General features: G+C 40.3%; 1 protein-coding gene across 1 annotated transcript; it reads left to right on the top strand.

Annotated features, from left to right (window-relative positions):
- Positions 1 to 715: 715 nt before the first annotated feature.
- On the top strand, positions 716 to 14325 carry LOC139450039 (IgGFc-binding protein-like). Its single transcript, XM_071231669.1, has 5 exons — positions 716 to 796; positions 5915 to 5957; positions 6204 to 7430; positions 9548 to 9667; positions 13296 to 14325. Exons 1-5 carry the CDS (start codon positions 782 to 784, stop codon positions 14069 to 14071), a joined length of 2181 nt encoding a protein of 726 aa, XP_071087770.1. The 5' UTR covers positions 716 to 781; the 3' UTR covers positions 14072 to 14325.
- The last annotated feature ends 5643 nt before the right edge of the window (positions 14326 to 19968 follow it).

The following is a 19968-nucleotide window of genomic DNA, read 5'->3' as shown; positions in this document are numbered from 1 at the left end:
CTCACTAGATCAAAAAATGTATTAAAGTGTCATCATTTTCAGTAATCCTTTGGTATTTTGTTCACACGTTTTGGTCTTTTACGCCCAATGCAATATGTTTCGTTGGATAATCGAGACTGGTTATTCTCTGATTTGGACGTTTTATGTTTAATTTATATAGTTGGAATCGTAAAATGGAGTGCTTTCAGCAAATGTTTGTTGCTTTCCTCTTTATTATCTCACTTCAAATTGGATTCTAAGTTGACCATATGTGTTGGTAACGAGTTATGGATGGTCACATGTACAGGAAATAGTAGTAATAACACCATACCCACTCACTCACTTCTTTATTATCTTAGCGTTTGAAAAAATACTCTGAGCTCGAGGTAATCATCACGATACGATTTGTAAGAAATTGATTATCCGAAAATATAATCAATTTTCTCGATGATCCAGTTTTTAAACCTTTTTGGACCTCTGAGGTAAATATAATCCATGCTATATCTTGGACTAATATGACTATAACATTACAAATTAAGTTGATATTTTCTTCATTTCCTGCTCAGAAAACGATGCCCTCTGCACGGGCCAATATGCTTACATATTCCTCTCCACACTTCACGCCCTTCCAACATCCTTCCAATGCCAGTGGAGAGAGACCGTGAATGAATCAATGCCATTCTATCCATCAATGACCTACAACAATGTATGTACAGTGCGTCTCAAACGGTCGATAGCTCGACGAACGTAGAATGCAGTACAGCATCGGGCGAGTTACCAGCAGAAACATCTTCTTGTCACTATGCTGATTTTACAGGTTTGTGAACATTTACTTTTCATATTTTGTAGCAACTTATTGGTGTACGTGTAGCTTCCATAATATGATTATACAATTGATTTTTCACAATAGATGTTGTTTTGTGAGCAATCACTTCTTGATAGCAATAACAAATCTTCATTTATGAGCATCACTATCTATATAGAAAGAATAATAATTACACCTTTCTTGAAGAACAATATTAGCTTATTGGTTTCATTTTTCCTGCTTACATTTGTGTTTACAAGTTATAGGTGTTGAAGAATAGTTTCGAACTATCTTAATCACCATTGTGTGAGGTAGGAAAATACATTTATACGAGGAACCGTAAACGGTATTGAGCCAAAATGTTGTGGAAAGAACACTTGGTGATTGTAGTCATCTCAGTTATCGGTACATATAGGAAAAGTCCACGGTGAAGATCAGCCACCATCAATAACGCGTATGTCCCCCGTTGGATTCGATAGCGGCTGGATATCTCCTGCCCATGGAAGAGACGAGTTTGGGAATCACATCCTTGGAAATGGTAGCCAGCTCGGCCTGCAACGCAAAAGTAAACTGCTTCAACGTCTTGGGCTTTGGTTAACGTCGTGGAAGCCGCCTATTCCTGCTGGAATACACCGTTGCCGTTGGCTGCAATTGGGAGGACGTGTGGTAGGAGAATTTCGTTGATGTGTTGTTGAGCCGTAAGATTGCCCTTGGTATGGACCAAAACTGTCCTGCCATGATGAGAGATAGTCACCCACATCATAACGCTACCCCCCACCAAACCTGTTCACTTCCGTTTCCGGCGTAACGTTCTCCACGACGTCTGTGGACCCGTGCTCTTCCATCCCCTCGACGGAGGAGAAATCTTGATTCGTCGCTGAACCAGACATCTCTCCATCGCAGCTGAGGCCATACCCTGTGTTGACGACACCAATGCAGTCGTTGTTGACGATATTGTGGACTTAATATGACGCGCCGAACAGGACGTCTTGCTCGTAGACCTGCTGCTCTTAAACGGTTCCGTACTGTCTGGTCGGAGATTCTGCTCCGTCCGGGTATTTGGGATGCGGTTGAGGTGGCTGGTTGTCGCCCTTTCACGTAGGTGGTGCAGTCGGATCTTGGGCGGGGGTGGTTACTCTTTGTCGTCCCGACCTTGGCCAATCACGTGTTGACCACTGCTGTTGAAACCGATCCCATAGCCTTGCGATGGTGCTGAGTGCTATTTGAAAATCCTGGCTACAGCTGATCGGGATTTCCCTGCCTGCAAGCGGCATATGGCGTTATTTCTTTGCACTTCTGTTAATCTCGGCATGGTCTTGAACTGTCACTGTCGCAGATGCCAGGCAAGCAAAAACCCTGCACTTTAATACCATTCATAGTGCTGCTGTACGTGCAGTACGTGCAGCTCCATGGCCCGTTTTTTTTCCGAATCGTACGTGTTTCCCGACTAATGGTATGCATGTCCTTAATATTATCATTTTGATCCGGGAAATGTGTCACTGACACTATAACACATTAAAGCTGTTCATTTTGCACCTCTTGGTCCGCTTGGTCCGCTACTGTTGCTTTTATGGCTAAAAGTATCCGTATAGCGTTTCTAAGTATATATCAGTTCCAATCGACCCTGGTGAGTTCAAGATCTGCCCTGGTGATAATTCGTCTGAGATATAAGCGTATACATGTACATAATACATGTCTTTACGTATGTGTGGCTATGGTCACAATTGCTGATCATATTACATGATTAAGCTACCCCATGATACTAGTTCATGAGCTGATTTATGGAGCAAGTGCATAAATGCGCGGTAGCGTTATGACATATCAAAAAGACTAGCATATATATATATATATATATATATATATATGCATTTATTATTCAGTTTTGTGTTTACTGTGAATAACATTAAAGGTTAATGGTAGCTTGTCGCCTCGAATCGTTTAGATTTCATCGGTTACCCTACAACGTTCCTTTGTCCTGCAGTACATTTGCAATTGTTTTCTTGCAACTTTCAGTATTTTCTCTGTGTTTGAATAATATGTAAAGCTATTTGTAAATCTGTTTTTGCATTTGTATGTATTGAGACTCACACAGGCTAAACATGTAAATTGTGAAATATGATACAAAGTATTTCATCAGTGGTGTTTTCTCGCTAACGGACTCTTCGGTTGAAATCACGTTGAGAGTATTTGCATCGATTTATTATCTCCTCTCGAAAATTGTAAAGTTATAAAATTATTTATATTTAGCAGCGCATTGAAATCGATGTTATGTTAGCTGGTTGTGTAATATATTCTCAGTCGGAAACATTGAAGTTACCTGTATATCATCCCTTCCCTCAGCACTCAGAGGAAGATATATGTTAAATGCAGTCTGTTTTAACTCAAAACAATAATATGCATTACAGGCAGCGATGGTAAAAGGAATAAATGCGAGTGTAAATAAATAGCAGCATGAATCGACCATCAGATATGTGCATAATGGCGTTACTGCCCTTGAGCGTGAGTTGGGTGGAAAGAAGGCATTGTTTTTGTTACCGCATGTCCTTTAATTCCTCAAAATGTGTCTCCGCTCTATGTAATGGATTGACGAATGAAAACGTTAAAGTTAAGTGTCGAAATGTATCATAACCTGACATTGCCAGTACGAAATAAGCCACAACAACATGCCTATAATGGACATTTGTATTATATATATATTTTAAAAAACCCCGACAAAACATCATAATGTTTGATATATATGTATGTATAAATTATAAGGTGTTGCAGGATCACTCGGGATACATGAGGTTTTATGCGTCCCGCGTTAGGTTTTATACCTACTCGGGATACATGAGGTTTTATGCGTCCCGCGTTAGGATTTATACCTACTCGGGATACATGAGGTTTTATGCGTCCCGCGTTAGGTTTTATACCTACTCGGGATACATGAGGTTTTATGCGTCCCGCGTTAGGATTTATACCTACTCGGGATACATGAGGTTTTATGCGTCCCGCGTTAGGATTTATACCTACTCGGGGTACATGAGGTTTTATGCGTCCCGCGTTAGGATTTATACCTACTCGGGATACATGAGGTTTTATGCGTCCCGCGTTAGGATTTATACCTACTCGGGATACATGAGGTTTTATGCGTTCCGCGTTAGGATTTATACCTACTCGGGATACATGAGGTTTTATGCGTCCCGCGTTAGGTTTTATACCTACTCGGGGTACATGAGGTTTTATGCGTCCCGCGTTAGGATTTATACCTACTCGGGATACATGAGGTTTTATACCTACTCGGGATACATGAGGTTTTATGCGTCCCGCGTTAGGATTTATACCTACTCGGGATACATGAGGTTTTATGCGTCCCGCGTTAGGATTTATACCTACTCGGGGTACATGAGGTTTTATGCCTACTCGGGGTACATGAGGTTTTATGCGTCCCGCGTTAGGATTTATACCTACTCGGGGTACATGAGGTTTTATGCGTCCCGCGTTAGGATTTATACCTACTCGGGGTACATGAGGTTTTATACCTACTCGGGGTACATGAGGTTTTATACCTACTCGGGGTTTATACCTACATGAGGTTTTATGCGTCCCGCGTTAGGTTTTATAGGTATAAAACCTAACGTGGGACGAATAAAACCCTTTGAACCCCGAGTGATCCTGCTACAACGAGACCCATGAAGACCCGGGGCAGAATAGGTCTTCAGCAACCCATGCTTGCCGTAAAAGGCAACTATGCTCGTCGGAAGAGGCGACTAACGGGATCGGGTGGTCAGGATCGCTGACTTGGTTGAAGCAGGTCATCGATTTCAATTGTCGTGGATCGATGCTCATGATATCAGTTACTGGATTGTCTGGTCCAGACTCGATTATTTACAGACCACCATCATGTCGCTGGAATATAGCTGAGTGTGCATAAAACGACAAACCAACCAACCGGCCAAAACGAATTTATCTTACCGACATGTATTAATACGACATTGTAAAAGAATTCAAACAAATTTATCGAAAACAGCTGTTCGATTTTACGAAAATTAGTATTACACGCGAGCTCGTTTAGTATGTATTTCATTTATTACTTGGCGTTTATAGTCTTTTAAATTGGCAGACATCACGTTCAGCTATTACTCACCAGTTATGCCAGCACCCTCTGTCGGCAGATTGCTCCCATACTTTAACTCATACTTACGACGTCCGTTGCAATGTGAAATTTACAAACACGTCACATTACGCAATGACATGATTTGTGAAATTTTGTTGCAAGATACATCGGCGAAGCAATGACACGAGACGTAAGCCTAGCAACAAGGTTGCTGGGGTCATAGAGTGTACATAAGTTCCTCAAAATGATCGATTGTCCATACACGCAATGTTATTGAATTTGAACATTGAAGTACTTTTAACAATACACTTCAAGGTTGTTCACCTGGAACATGATGGCGGAGGTAGTATAATGGTCAAACGGCTTCCTCGTCAGGTCACGTACCCTGGCTCGATGTGACCATCCTGGATGTGGCCCATCCCCAGGGTGCGCGCGCGTGTGTGTGAGTGCGTGCGCGCCTGTGTGTAGGGAAGTAGAAGGAGAGGGTTGGTGATATAAAATGTATAAACTAAAGGATTCCAGAAGAGATCGAACAAAAATAACTCGTCCTCTGGTTTTACCCAAAAATATATTGTAAGCTGGACATGATGGATGTGTTTGACGTCTCCTTTCGCAGACAAAAAAACATCGGTGGTGGAATATTTGAAGCATATTACTACAAGTAATGTTTTGCTGGACACAACAATTACTGTAAATAATAATATCGGAGTAGTAGCAAAACAGTAATACAAAGTCGGTCTAGAAACAATTGAGTCTGGCCCACACAATCCAGTGATTAATATCATGAGCATAGATCCACGCAATTGGGATCGATGACATGCATCAACTAAGTCCGCGAGTCTGACCACCCGATCCCGTTAGTCGCATCTTACGACAAGAAAGCAGGGCAATCTGCTGTGGATATGTACAGGTGCGCCCCAATGACGCACCGGGAGCCGCTCGTTCACAAAGAAAGTACTATTTATTTTACGAAAACAATTGTCCACTTATCTACATATCCCTGTATTTTATATCAATGTGTATTCTTGTTTCAGGTGTACTGTGCCTTTCTCTTGCATGGACTCTGTTACCATATAGGTACGTAGCTCACTTGTACATGTACGTTAATCTATCGTGGCAGCTGCACTTAATATTGAATCACTGTATTAATCTTGAATGCCAGGACGCGGATTCATACAGTTTGCACATCGGTTGCTGATTCATACCTCAATGAACCGGGAAATATACACAGTCAATCTTTAATTGACAATATTGGACTGATAGATATTACTTACGATAAATATGTGAAATAGTGAGGCTAATCTGTTGAACTCGTTGTTTCAGTAACAGGAGGACAAAGCACCTGGGGCCAGCAGTTTGTCATTCCATTTCTGTCAAACTTTGAGAAAAAAGGGACAATTTACATCAAAATGGTGACAAAGGTGGAGACATCGGTATATGTTGAAATCCCTTGGGAATCAAAGACAGACTCCTTCACAATCCTAGCATATTCCCAACACACCGTCGAGCTTCAATGGGACAACAGATACGAAGAGAATCTAGCCGTTGTGAAAAAAGCTATGTTCATTAATGCCACAGCAAAAATTACAGTCTACTCGCATAGCTACGTGTTTAACTCGGGGTCCGGATTCCTCGCCATCCCTGTTAATGTCCTGGGTGATTATTACATTGCAGTATCATACACAAGGAAGTCCTTTAATACATCCGTCGTTGTAGCAGCAGTTGAAGACGCCACAGAGGTGATAATTCATTACAACACACATGGTGGTGTGTGTGGTCCTGATGGTTACCAGACGGGGGACATCTCTATACATATGCTGCATCGACTGGACGTTATCGGTGTCCATTGCACTGAAGACCTTACTGGAACGTCAATCACGAGTAACAGACCAATCAGCGTTGTGTCAGGTAACGTCGGAGGAAACGTTCCTGTTAACGTCAACGGGAAGGATGTCATGGAGGATATGCTTATACCGGTGAAAGATTTCGGGTTTGAGTATGTGTTGACTAACGCGGGAAGAGCAGCGGGATCCATCAACAGAATAGTTGCGGTCATGGACAATACCACGGTTAATTCAAGTTCTGGGGCTGTCTATCATATCAATGCCCTCGACTTCATTGACATTGACACAGACACACACGGTGAGCAGTGCATCCAGACATCTGATCCTGTCATGGTCGTAGCCTTTGGGAAAGGCATCCAGGTTAACACTGACAAAAAAGGGGACCCCTTTATGACAGTAATTCCATCAACAAATAGTTTCTCGAACGAGTATTTTTTTGGTTCTGATTTGGGACAAGGCATCGGAGCATATTCAGGTTCTGACTTTATAACTGTGATTGCATCTGTAGATGGTATTGGGGACTTAGAGGCGATGTTGACAGCAACCCATACTCCTTTGAGTAACAGTAATTATGGTGTAATACACACCCAGATAACAACATGGCCTCTCCAGCTGCAGACTGACAACAATACCATCTTTGGTGCCACACTGTACTCGGTGTCATTAAAGTTTCGTGGAGTCGCTTTTCCGTTAGGCATGGTATTAGGTAAGTATAGTCATAATTCACCATATATTGCTCCAGACAGTATTTCAGTTATATCACGGCGTGTCCACTGTATATTTTGGAGGAATCCCGAAGTGATATTTCTACTTTGATGACACCACGAGCATGGGTATGGTGGTGCCAAACCACGGGTCATAATTGTTATAATTAGAGAACATGTGACATTTAAACCCACAATCATCGGATCCTGGCATAACCAGAGGTTGTAACTCCATAATAGACTGTTATCGTGATTTGTTACAATACAGCTAGGAGGTTCTGACCATCGGAGACATGTAATTGATTTAGGCTTGGAAAATGCCACTTTCGTGTAATTGGTATTCTTTTTTCAGTAACGCAAGTCAATTGATACCGGAAATTATAAGACCTTTCCGGCCTATTCATGAAGCTGTCCTAGCTAAGATAAATCTCCGCGACTAAAGAGGGGAACTGTCAATAACCTATCGCAACGCTATCTTACTTACGACACAAATCAAAGCTATGACAGTTGGCCCTTGCTGTGAGGGGAGTAAATGTGTAAACATACACCATTCAAAGATTAAAACTTTAGCCGCAATTGAGGATAAATATCGATTCTTTTCTTTCTACGTGGCTGTTTTATTCATATTATTGTTATGTGCAAATAATCAGTGAAGATAATATCGTAAAACATTGAAGATTGACCATGATATAAAGAATTTGTCGCAATTATGTCATAAGTATGTCGTAACGTTGCGATATAAATACAGGGTCGCACACTTTTCATTCGGTTTATAAACACACCTGCAGCTGGCGATATGTCCGTAATAATTTGTAAACAAAGTTAGGACGAATGGAGAACACTGCTTCACCTCAGAAAAAGACTATGTTCAACACTAAGACAACAATTTGTCTGAATGTTGCCCAGTTAGATCATCCGAATGATTATCGGTGTGCATGGCAGTTTGTAAATACCCTTCATGCATATGTTTCTTTGTTACATTTTGTAAACTAACGACTGTGAGTGTCACTGTGTAGGATCTAACATCTTGCAAAACGGACATATATTTACAAGGGCAAGGGATTTTAGCAGTATGGCCACATGTCAAAAACAGACAGGCTGCACCACACACTATGAGCAAACATCCTTGAAGAAATAATTATATTGATTTTAGAATAATATTGCAAATCAGATCTTCAAGAACTCATCATAAGGATCCCTGTACGGTAACGACTAAAACTACTCTAGCAAATGTAGTAAACGTGAATTGTGACGTCGATCTACAAAAAACATAATGGTTTCTGTCTGCAAATGACGTGAAATATTTTTAAACAACACTGAGAGTATAATCGTGACTCGTTTATCACTGTTATGACATATTCATTCATGGACTAAATGTCTTCAAAAATCATTACCCTCCATCTATACATACTCGACAAGATGCTCTCCACTAGACGCCTTCTCACGTGGAAGACAAAGGGAAACCACTCCCACACGCTATTGAAATTTACTGCCCTTGACAAGAAAAGGTCACGGTCATTGCTATAACATACAAACACGCTGCAAGTGTTTCAACTTAAATAAACGAAAACGTAGATTGAATCGCTTAGCAATTTGTATGGGATGAGTGTGACGCTATCACGGGTAATACGTCATAACGGTAAATGTTGATTGTGTGTTTCCCGGGATCTGTTCTTCGTGTTTTGAACGTGCAAAAGAAAACATGTGGTTTGCAGTTAGAAATGAAACAGTGGACCCATACTGTCGGATCATTTTCTTCAACATGCCGTCCTTTTCCGCCATCTGATGTTTCGTACGTCCCTAAGATAGAACTGACCCTGTCATAATAGTTCTAGGAAACGAGGATGACATAGCGCCAAGACAGCTTCGAGAATAAATAGTTAAGATATTTGTCGCTTTTAAGGCAATTTTAGCGATAAGAGAGCTTCGTAAATAGGCCGACTGACATGTGCGTTCCTATCAAATGACATTGTGATCACTTCTAGGCTAATGAATGTGCCAGAACACTCCCTATTATTTGATAATAGTTACGCCAGATGATATCAAGACATATACATTTTACATATACATATCTTACATTTATTTCGCATGTATGGACATATTACCCTTGTATTTACAGAGCCGCAGATATGCTGGAGCAGCACGTGTCTGAACAACGGCATCTGCCATGAAGTAAATGACTCTTTTGTCTGCGAATGTCAATCTGGCTTTACTGGAGATGTTTGTCAATATGATCCAGGTACGTTTGACTATAGTTAGGACGAAATACCATGTAGGTATTCAATACAATTCTGACCATAATAGTTTCGTATGTCTGTATGTGCAATGCGTTGCTGACAACACTACTGATGTATGATGTGACTGGCAAAATACGTGTTCGTATGTCTGTATGTGCAAATAATGGCTTACTATATTCTTGGGCTTTTGGGCTGTTTGTTTTAGATATGAATGAGGTTATACTTTAGCCGTATGTCTGCATGTGCAGGATATGACTGGCTTTACTGTTGACGTAAGTCGCATGTTTAAGTTATGACTGGCTATATACGGATGTATGTCTACGGATGTATGTCTATATGTATGTATGTATGTATGGATGGATGGATGGATGTATGTATGGATGGATGGATGGATGAATGAATGGATGTGTGTGTATGAATGTGTGTGTGTATGTGCAGTGTGTGACGGTGTCTGTTTGGGCCGCAGGTCTTAATGTGCAAGAACGGATTGGCTATACGTAGATCTGTATGTGCAAGATAGGTTGACTATTGTCTCGCATGTCGCCGTCAGTGTTTCTGCGTGTCACAGTTGATGACATGAAATCATACATATGCCCATTTGTATCCCTGTTACCTACAGTCCTGGGGGGCCAGACTATGGCATCAGTCCATGACTATCAAATGGTCTCCCCTAAAGGAGTATGATCTAACGCTACCTGGCTCTTTTTTAGACATAGTCGTTACCAATAGGCTATATTTCAGCTATAAGCCCAATATACAAAACTGGATATGAATTGATGCATATTAATAATTAATATCTGGATTGCATGACTCAGATCGTTTTAAGAAGTGACGTGTATTTCTAATCGTATCGACCAAATAGCTAGAGCCATTATTTTGGAAAGAACACCTCCGTTGTATTTCGTTCACAGCACACATCGAATATTCATCTGTTTTAAACGAAAACTCCACTGATCTAGTGACAATCGGGGTTGTTAATTTACTGATATGCTCATTACGAGATCCTGGCTCCGATATGTGGGCGAGATGTGATCAATATATAAACGATACAACAGTTGCCTTGCAGGTAAACACAATAATACACCACGCATCAGGGGTTTGTTAGACTTCATATATGACTTGCATAGAAACACTTCACAGAATCATAATAGTGGCATGCTATCCTCTTGCGGTGAACGTAGCACCAACTACAGGTACTATTGTGTTAAATGAAATGGAAACACTCTCGGGAAACTAGTGTCAGGATGGTTTCGTGATTTTGATGATTTTTTTTCACACATGACTCTCTTTTTTATGAACACAGGTTTTGTCATTATCAAAATGAGATAAATCCATTAAAGCATCACAACCGTACGTTTTGTCATACGTTATTAAAAAGACCGACATTCTGTACCAACTCGCCCAAACCAGTGAGGGTGTCGAGAACAAAGGCAAACGGGGCTCACACAGGAAGGTGTTAGGATGTTTCTCGTTCTGTGCACGACACGGCATTGAACAAACTGAACAGACCTCAACTTTTTAAGGAGACAGAGAGAAAAACAATCTATTTTAGATATATAAATCCGCAAAAACACTCCCCTCGTCAGTAAAAATGACAACAATGGAGCAAAACGAGACTATAAAATATTTTACATTCACATCGACCCCTTCGATGCCAGTGTCGACAACATGAAAATTATATAATTCCCCCAAAGGCGAATACTCAGCCTCTGATTTATTTAGAATCGATCTCCCTACTGTAGTGATTCATCTTTTACTATCATCCCCACTGTCATGAACAGTCGTGGGGATTCCTGGTGCTGAACAAGCTATACTCGTGAGAGACTCTAAATGGAACGGGTGGTCAGGCACTGTGACTTTGTTGAGTGCGCATAATATCAATCAGTGTATTGTCTGGTTCAGAATCCAGATTATTTACAGACCGCCATCATACATATTGAATATTGCTGCATGCGGTGTTAAAACACAAACAAACACATATCACCGGGCCAGCAATATTCGCAGCAGAGGAAAACAGATACACATGGAAGCATTACAGTTTAAAAATAATAGCTCTACGGTTGATGATGTTGGGTGTTGGTTAAACATTCATGCCTTGTTCGTGAAAATATAATCAGTCACAGAAAGTATACAGTATTTAAATATTCAATAACAATGCAATCCCTTCGAATGTGAATGTGGAGAATATTTGTGAAAATGCAATCTACCCCGATATATTCAATTCAATAAAGAAGATTCATCTTCAGAATGTCCTCTGTAGTACCCTATAGATTATTTCATCTCTCATAACTGCAATGCAACTGTATGCAATCTCAACACTTTTGCTGTGATCCGAACATTTCCATCTTCCCTAGGTAAGGGAGTTAACTGACTACAAAAGTCCAATTTCCTACCTTGCCGAACTTGGCTGGAATTATGGAATTATTTTTTGGCTGGACTAACGAGTCTATGCATAGTCCGATCAAAATCGCGTAACGACATCAACATGCGGTTCTAAAACTGCCGTTCAGATTTCGGCCGATTGCAGGATTGGCAATTGAAAGCATGTTTACCGTCAACTGGGCGTCAACAGATATTTTCAAAATCTTTTCTTCGCGAAGTACAATATAGATCTTGATTATCGATCATGTCGTCTTCACTGGTTTGAAGCAAATGTAAGTGATATCATAGGTGGAATCTGTTTGGTCAATAGAAGAGACATGGTAGGGACATAACTAGTCACAGGTGACTCTGCTGTCGAACCCAGCAATTCCAGCCTAGCTCAGCAAAGGTGGAAACTGGACCTTACAGTGAGTTAACTCCCTTGCCTCGGGAAGATGAAAATTTCTCGCCGTGGTCTCTGTTCTGGTCGCTATTACATTTAATTTGACAAGTACTGATATAAACGCCTTTAAACTCATGAATGTCATGGCGAGGTAACCGCTATAATCACGATACTTTGATATCGCATGGTGTTTTGATTGCAAAAGCAAAGGTCTGCAGCAAACCGTGCTATTCCATTATAGAAGAGACGTTTTTGTACGCCTCTCCCTTTCAATTACGATGATTGCCCAATCATATTCATTAGATAAATACCTAGCAGTAAACAGCTGTCTTGACAATGTTCCCATGTTGGTTATTGTAATGCAATTCACACAAGAAAGATTTATTTAATTTTCCAGGCGTGAGCCGGTCATTTAGATCTGTTCTTCTCTATTTTTGAAGTGATGTCATTCATAGTGCACGTTCATCTCCTGTGCCCAGAATGTGTTTGATATAACTATGTACAATGTTGTTTCATTTCATGTATATCAATATGTAGTCAATTGTGTCATTCAAGATACTTCGATGTGTATACTGTTTTATCTTTCATTTACTGCAATACGTACGATGTTGTGTCATGTCAGATACTTCAATAGTACAATGTTTTGTCTTTTCTACATACCTCAATACGCACAATATATGTCATTCCAGTTACTTCAATATGTACCATGTTGTGTCTCTCTTGACGCTTCACTAGCACAGAATTATAGTTTCGCCTTTCCAGATACTTAAATTCATAATGTAATATTTAACTTTTCAGATACTTCAATACGTATAATGTTGCGTTTTTCTAGATATTTCCAGACGTATAATGTTTTGTTCTTCCAGATACTTCATTACTCACGTCTGTTAGTCCGGTGACTAATGTCCTTGACGCTGACTCCACAAACACCTTTATCACCCCCAATTCAGGATTAGGCCTCACGGAAGTACCTTCCACGCAGACAATGGACTCGGCGACCGTGTCTCCACCACTGGTTACCCCTTCTACAACTACGTATGCAACAACGCCATTGTCGGAAACGGAGTACCATACATTAACAACCTCTCTAACAATGTCCCAATTCCAACCACACATATCGACAAGTCCAGTACAACCAGGTATTCCTTCTGAGTTAAATATGATACCCACGACTTTGAACGTCGATGTAACCTTAGCAGAAACAATCCTGACAAGTAACTCTGCAATGACACAAATCCCGATCCAAAAGGAAATTTCGTTTGAATTACCTGGAATATCTACTACATTAAAGGTCGATGCCACACCCACAGAAGCTATTCTGGCTAATTTGTTCAGAAAGGCCAACAGTATCAAGGACATTTCTTCAAGCGCATGCTTGTGCCTGTGTAAAGGTGCTCGTCTCGAGGTACTGGATGAGGCAGTCGTGAAGGAGGTCACTGACGAGATTAAGGAAGAACTCCTGTTGGATACCAAATCATTGTCGAAAACTGTACGTAAATACATCAGTGCCACTGACGAGAGAAGTAGTGCCAAAGATGTTGGCACACTTGGAATCGTGTTGCTGTCTTTTACGTTTGGGCTGATGATAGTACCAGACATTCTTAGCTGTTGCAAACGCTTGTACCGTGCCCTTAAACGTTAGCAACAACCTAGGCAGCGCATTGTCATTCACTGACACTTCTTTATCACACGTTTATAATTTAGGAGAAAAATGTTATTCTAAGTTTTCTCGTTTGAAACGCTATTATTTTAGTTTCAATTTAGAGGCTATTCATTCGTTATATAATATACCTCTATTTTCTAACTGTAGGTTTATCTCCATTCTACCATGACCGATTTAATATGAAATCCTTTCGTACCGTGGCTTACGTTGGTTGATCAGGCGAGGCTCATATAAAGCGTTGGAAGGTTTCTCTGACACTTTCCCAAGATGTTATACGCCCACATAAAAACGAAAACACCTCGAGGAGAAAAACACAACATTTACATATGTTCGATGAGAAGCAGCTGTTGTCATACTCGTTTAAAGACAACATACCGATCGCGTTTCCTATCAGCGGTTATGACCTGCCTATTATCTGTAGTTGTACGCGCCGTTTCTTACATTCTGACCTGTTTGAAATTTGAAGAGGCATTGAAAGATACATGACGGTCTGTCTAATCCGGAACCTGTACAATTAAGTCGAAGTACCTTGTTAACACGATCCAAGAGTGTCATTACGTGGTAAAGAGCTCATAAAATCATACCAACACATTTCACACTGGTCGTTTAAGAAAATGACCAATCAGAATCCAGTATTTGACGGAGTCGTGGGGAATGTTGAATTGTGATTTCGATTATAATCATTTCTGTGTGACGTTATTGGGTTTAAAATGTCCGTTTTGTCTTCATTATATTTCAATTAAACCTTTTACACACCTGCGTTGCATTTAGTTCTTCATGATGGATTTTGGATGAGTTTGAAAACTATTATATTAATGCGGTCAGAATCCAAGGCTGTGACATGTCATATAGATAATCCATTGCACGATCACGTGGCATATATATTCCTGTCGTCTGCTGATGGTGGGTTCGAGCCCCAACAAATAGTTATGATACTTGGTTTGTGAGCACTTTTCGTGTGCCCATGTTTTTCTCGAACGACTGTTTGGTAAACGACTACAAAGTCGTTATGTCCTACATCACGCTGACATGTCACTGACATAACGTTCAATGCCACTCACTCACTCATTCTTGAAATCACGTACCTAAAATATTGAACAACCTAATGTATAATTCAAATGTAATTCCTGGAAGTGCACATCTACCATTTAACATCATGACAAATTTTGATGATGGACTTCCTCAAACCGATCAGCCAAGTAAAGGTACCAGTTTGTACTTTCTATGTTGCTGCACGCAATGTCGCCGTTAGACCATCTGAAACGAAAGTTAAACTCATGGATAAAATTTACTTGAATAAGAAACTTTTAATTACAAGACAGATGTCCTGGTGGCTCAACACGGTCACGTTGTCTTACATGTACGCGCGCCAGGTAGACTTTGTGAGCATCACTGTAAAGGGTTCGTGACATATCACACTTAGGAGCATCTTGCAACAAGCATATATGCAGGATATACATTCGTTCCCGGAGTCCCCACTGGTATTTTATCAATCATTGCTACTGTAACCTCAATTATCTACCTTTGGTTAACATGTCATCAATATTCATTATTGCAAGACAAAACCTGTATAGTATTTTCATAAAACTTACGTTTGGTAGGAGTCAACAAATAAAAAAAAATACAGCTTCCTCTGGTCCAGATGCATATAATTTGAATAAAAACATAAGGGACATTGTCGTGCTGTAATTATTGACAGTACATACATGAATTATGATTGACAACACCGGTATATGTGTAGGCGTGTAATAAAATTTACCTTTCTGCAAAAGAAGAGCAACAAACAGTTTAATCATAAGAAAACAAAGGTTTTTGTTTTTTACATTTCCGACAGTAGGTATGACAGAATGCTTGGTTTCAGCATGCTTGGTTCCAAGGCGCGTGGCTCCTAAGCAGAAACAGTCCATGCTTATCATATCCCGTGAGAATTTACGTATATTGGGAGCGGACGCAACCGATTTTGTTGAGCGATTTTTAACTAAGAAAGAGAATATATGGATGTCAACTTATGTGTATCCTTATGGATGTCCCTGTGTGTATCACTGCTAAATGCCTTTCAAAGGCCTGATTTGTAACTAGTGATGGGGACCCGTAGAATAGGTCTTCAGCAACCAACGCTTGCCATAAAAGGCGACTATGCTTGTTGTTAGAGGCAACTAACGGGATCGGGTGGTCAGGGTCACCGACTTGGTTGATGCATGTCATCGATCTCAACTAAGTGGATCGATGCTCATGATGTCAATCACTGGATTGTCTGGTATTTTACAGACCGCCGTCATATAGCTGGAGTGAGTAAATGAGTTAAAATTTAACGTCACATCGGCAGTATTTCAGCCATATCGTGACTAGAAATACATTAATAATACATAGATTTAGACTAAATAAAAAGCTGTCAACGAAGGACAGTACAATAACTAGAATATCACAGATTCGATTTAAAACTAGTTGAGAATATATAAAAGCCACAAGCATCAGTGAACAACACAATATAAAAATGGGCTAGGGATCGTCAGCAACTAAAGGGAGATCACCATACTAGGGACCATGGGGACTTACAGTGCCTTTGCTACCTGCATGGACCCCGGCAGGATTTATATCATCCCTTCAGTCACTGGCGATAGTTTGCCAGTTAAGCCTAAGATTAAAATGACAAAAACGCTACGTTTTAAAAGTCTGGTATGCATAAAAATACTTCGAATGATTTAGCACTTACATACGCTCTTATAATTAGGGGGACAATAATTTTACGCTACTTCAACTCCCCTCGAGGGTACAACCACTCACATTCTAGGTTATTGATTAGCACTACCAATTTATAAAATAATACATTCAGTACATCAACATTTATGGACAAGTTCGATTTCTTTTAAAAAACCTTAATATAACATGAGAATTAACATAATTAAAAAGGTCCTTAACTGTTTTGACACTGAAATATTTATCCCTTGTGCTGGAAAAATCAATGCAGTCAAGGAGGACATGTTTGACCGTGATTCTTTCATCACAAGGGATACAAAACGGAGGATCCTCACCTTTTAGCAAATACTCATGTGTATATCTAGAAGGGCCAATACGACATCGTCGCATAATGACCTCTTCAAAACTGGACTGACAGCCCAAGTAGGTGTAACCAATATTTGGTTTAATTTCATGTAATTTATTGATACCTTCTTGGGTGTCCCATTTCTGTTGCATCAGATCACGGATGTAAGATCTATTTATAGGTTTATAATCAGTGTATGGGGTAAGAAGTGGTGTCACAGATTTGTTGAGTGCTGTTTTTGCAGCAGCAGCAGCCATTATGTTACCAGTGATACAAACATGGCTCGGTAACCAACAAAAGCCGATGTCATATTGGCCAGTCGCGAGATCATTAAGATCATAATTCAAGAATTTCAATTAAAAATGGATGTTTACAAAACATATCTTTAAAAGCTGAAGGCACGAAAGTGAATCTGAAAAAGATAACATATTCTTTATATTTGGATTTGTTCTTGATGTATTATTGTGCTGTTAGAATTGCGTATGCTTCTGCTGTGAATATACTAATATTATCGGGTAATCGTGAAGATACTATTCTGGATCCAATGACATCGTATAGCTGGAATATGGCTGAGTACGGCGTTAAACAACAAACAAACAAACAACATTTTTTAAACTAGTGATGAGTCCTGGTTTCACCACTATCAACCAGTAACTAAACAACTGTCAACGTAATGGAAACATCTAACGCCAATTTTCTTCCATCAGCTGTTTGTTATATACTAGTAACTAACTGTGTGTGGAACAGAAAAATAGCTACCTTACTTACACCTTTGCCTGCATGAAGTTGGGTGGTTGCTTTCTGTTTTGTACCCAGGACCAGTCACTCGTACTGGCAAACAATCCTGGGTATGTCCCTGTGGTAAAGCAATGGCATTTTTATGTTATTTAAGTTTAAATCCCTTTTTAACAGCAGCGTCGTCGGCAATAATCAGGAAAATCAAGCTGAGTATGCGGACCTTGCTCTTGAAAAGTCTTGTTTGAATCCAATGTATATGCAGTCGTCGGACTCCATTATAATGGTGGACGATTTGGTTCACCAATCGGCTGATCGGCTACGTTTTGACAATGCTCACGCGTACTTTTATTGAGGTCTCGCGTAGTACACATGCCCCGGCAAAAGTTGAACATTTCTCCTTTCAGAATGCTTTACTGGTTGGATTAAATAAGTACGAATCATAGGGCTAAGAAAATAGCATGTATCCAAATAACGCAAATTTACCTATTCTATGAACACACAATCCCGGATGGCAAGCAAGTACTAGAATCTGTACTTTACTGAGAACGAATGATGATAAATGTAGATATTATTTGTGTGATGCACGTCATACATGTATGTATGAAATAGCCAAAAGCCTGATGTGATTACCTGACACCTGTCACGAGGGAATGCATTCTTACAGGTGCAAATGTCGGGTGGGGGGTGCTCTCAAAATATTGCTGTAATTGTACTTTATTGAGCTATTCGTTGACGGGGAAGCAATTTAGAAATGTATTGGAAGGTTTGGGCTTTTGTATCAAGAAGTAGTTCTTGTTTTACAGATGAATTCTTTAGACAGCAGCTGACTAAGCTGATGACGTGTGTGCATCTGCAGTATCACCTAAAGATATGCTGACTGGTGCAACAAGGCTGATATCTACGCTGTCACGTTGCCGGAAGTGACCATTTTCAAAACGTGATCTTCAATATTTTGCCATATCTCTGGTGTGATTCCAGCAAAGGTTACGTTGATCACTCCTTTGACATGTGTGTGTTTGAATGTTATGTCTTGCCCCGAACCACTTACAGTTAGCCCACATAAGCTCACAACGCCTGCCGGGCGTATGTTAGTCAACGTGACCGTGTTATTGCTGCCAGGGTATTTCTGTTGTAATTAATAGTTGCTGATGTTTTTTCTCCATGAGTTGAACTTTCGTTTCAGATGGTCTGAAGTCGACAAGATATTCCTGCATGGTCGCATTCAGACTCATTGTTGGAGCGACAGTGTCTGGTTCCCAAACATTGTATCAGAAAATAGGCCAATCCTAACATCTCGTCCCTTAAAATGTCTCAATAATCGGTTAATTGTTTTCTATGTTTCAAACAAAAGTGCTGTGTGATTTCCAGATTGGTAGTCCTGTTTAATGACAAGAAAAACAGCAAAAGACGAAACGATTCGCATATTATCCATCTGACTGAAATTGAGATCCTTGAGTGTATCTACTGCAAGTAGAAGAGCGAAACAAGTAGTCGTTATGGTAGGTGAATACATTACAGAGACTTCAGAATCTATTTGATTTCTTTTAGACAGGCCACTACTTTAAGGGGTTAAAGGGGTAGGTTTTGAGTTTATTCAAGTACCATTTCCTAACCAACAGAAGTTGACCCTTGCCTCCCCTGCACCCTTGTGTGGCTCCTTTCTCCTCCTTTAAAAAAGGGACAATGAGGTTTCCTACTGGCTAAAGCACGCACTCGTCATGCCAAAGACCCATGTTTGATTCCCTCATCGGTACAATGTGTGAATCCTATTGTCAAACGCGTATTGAAACAAGTGAAAGTGTATAAGTGGGAGCACGACATTCAAATTAATCAGTAAATGCCCGTGTACACAGGGAAACAACATACAAAAGCAGTCCTAGAAACTAGCAGGACCTGGTGCCCTATTAGCTTTGGACATTTTAAGGTAGTCTGATGTTGTTGTTGTTGTTTAACGCCATACTGATCAATATTCCAGCTATATGGCGGCGGTTTGAAAATAATCGTGTCTGGACCTTACATGCAATTGGGATACGATGACATGCATCAATTAAGTCAGCGAGTCTGACCACCCGATCCCGTTATTCGCCTTTTACGA

This window comes from Haliotis cracherodii, unplaced genomic scaffold (assembly GCF_022045235.1).
Source record: "Haliotis cracherodii isolate W230 unplaced genomic scaffold, xgHalCrac1.p SCAF_8, whole genome shotgun sequence".
NCBI classification, from domain to species: domain Eukaryota; kingdom Metazoa; phylum Mollusca; class Gastropoda; order Lepetellida; family Haliotidae; genus Haliotis; species Haliotis cracherodii.
Note: the sequence above shows the minus strand (reverse complement) of the source record. Positions and strands in the feature narration are given on the sequence as shown.

Coding starts and splice junctions, on each gene's coding strand:
- LOC139450039 (XM_071231669.1), top strand. Junction 5,958..6,203: donor TGGACTCTGTTACCATATAG/GTACGTAGCTCA, acceptor TCGTTGTTTCAG/TAACAGGAGGACAAAGCACC. Junction 9,668..13,295: donor TGTTTGTCAATATGATCCAG/GTACGTTTGACT, acceptor TTGTTCTTCCAG/ATACTTCATTACTCACGTCT.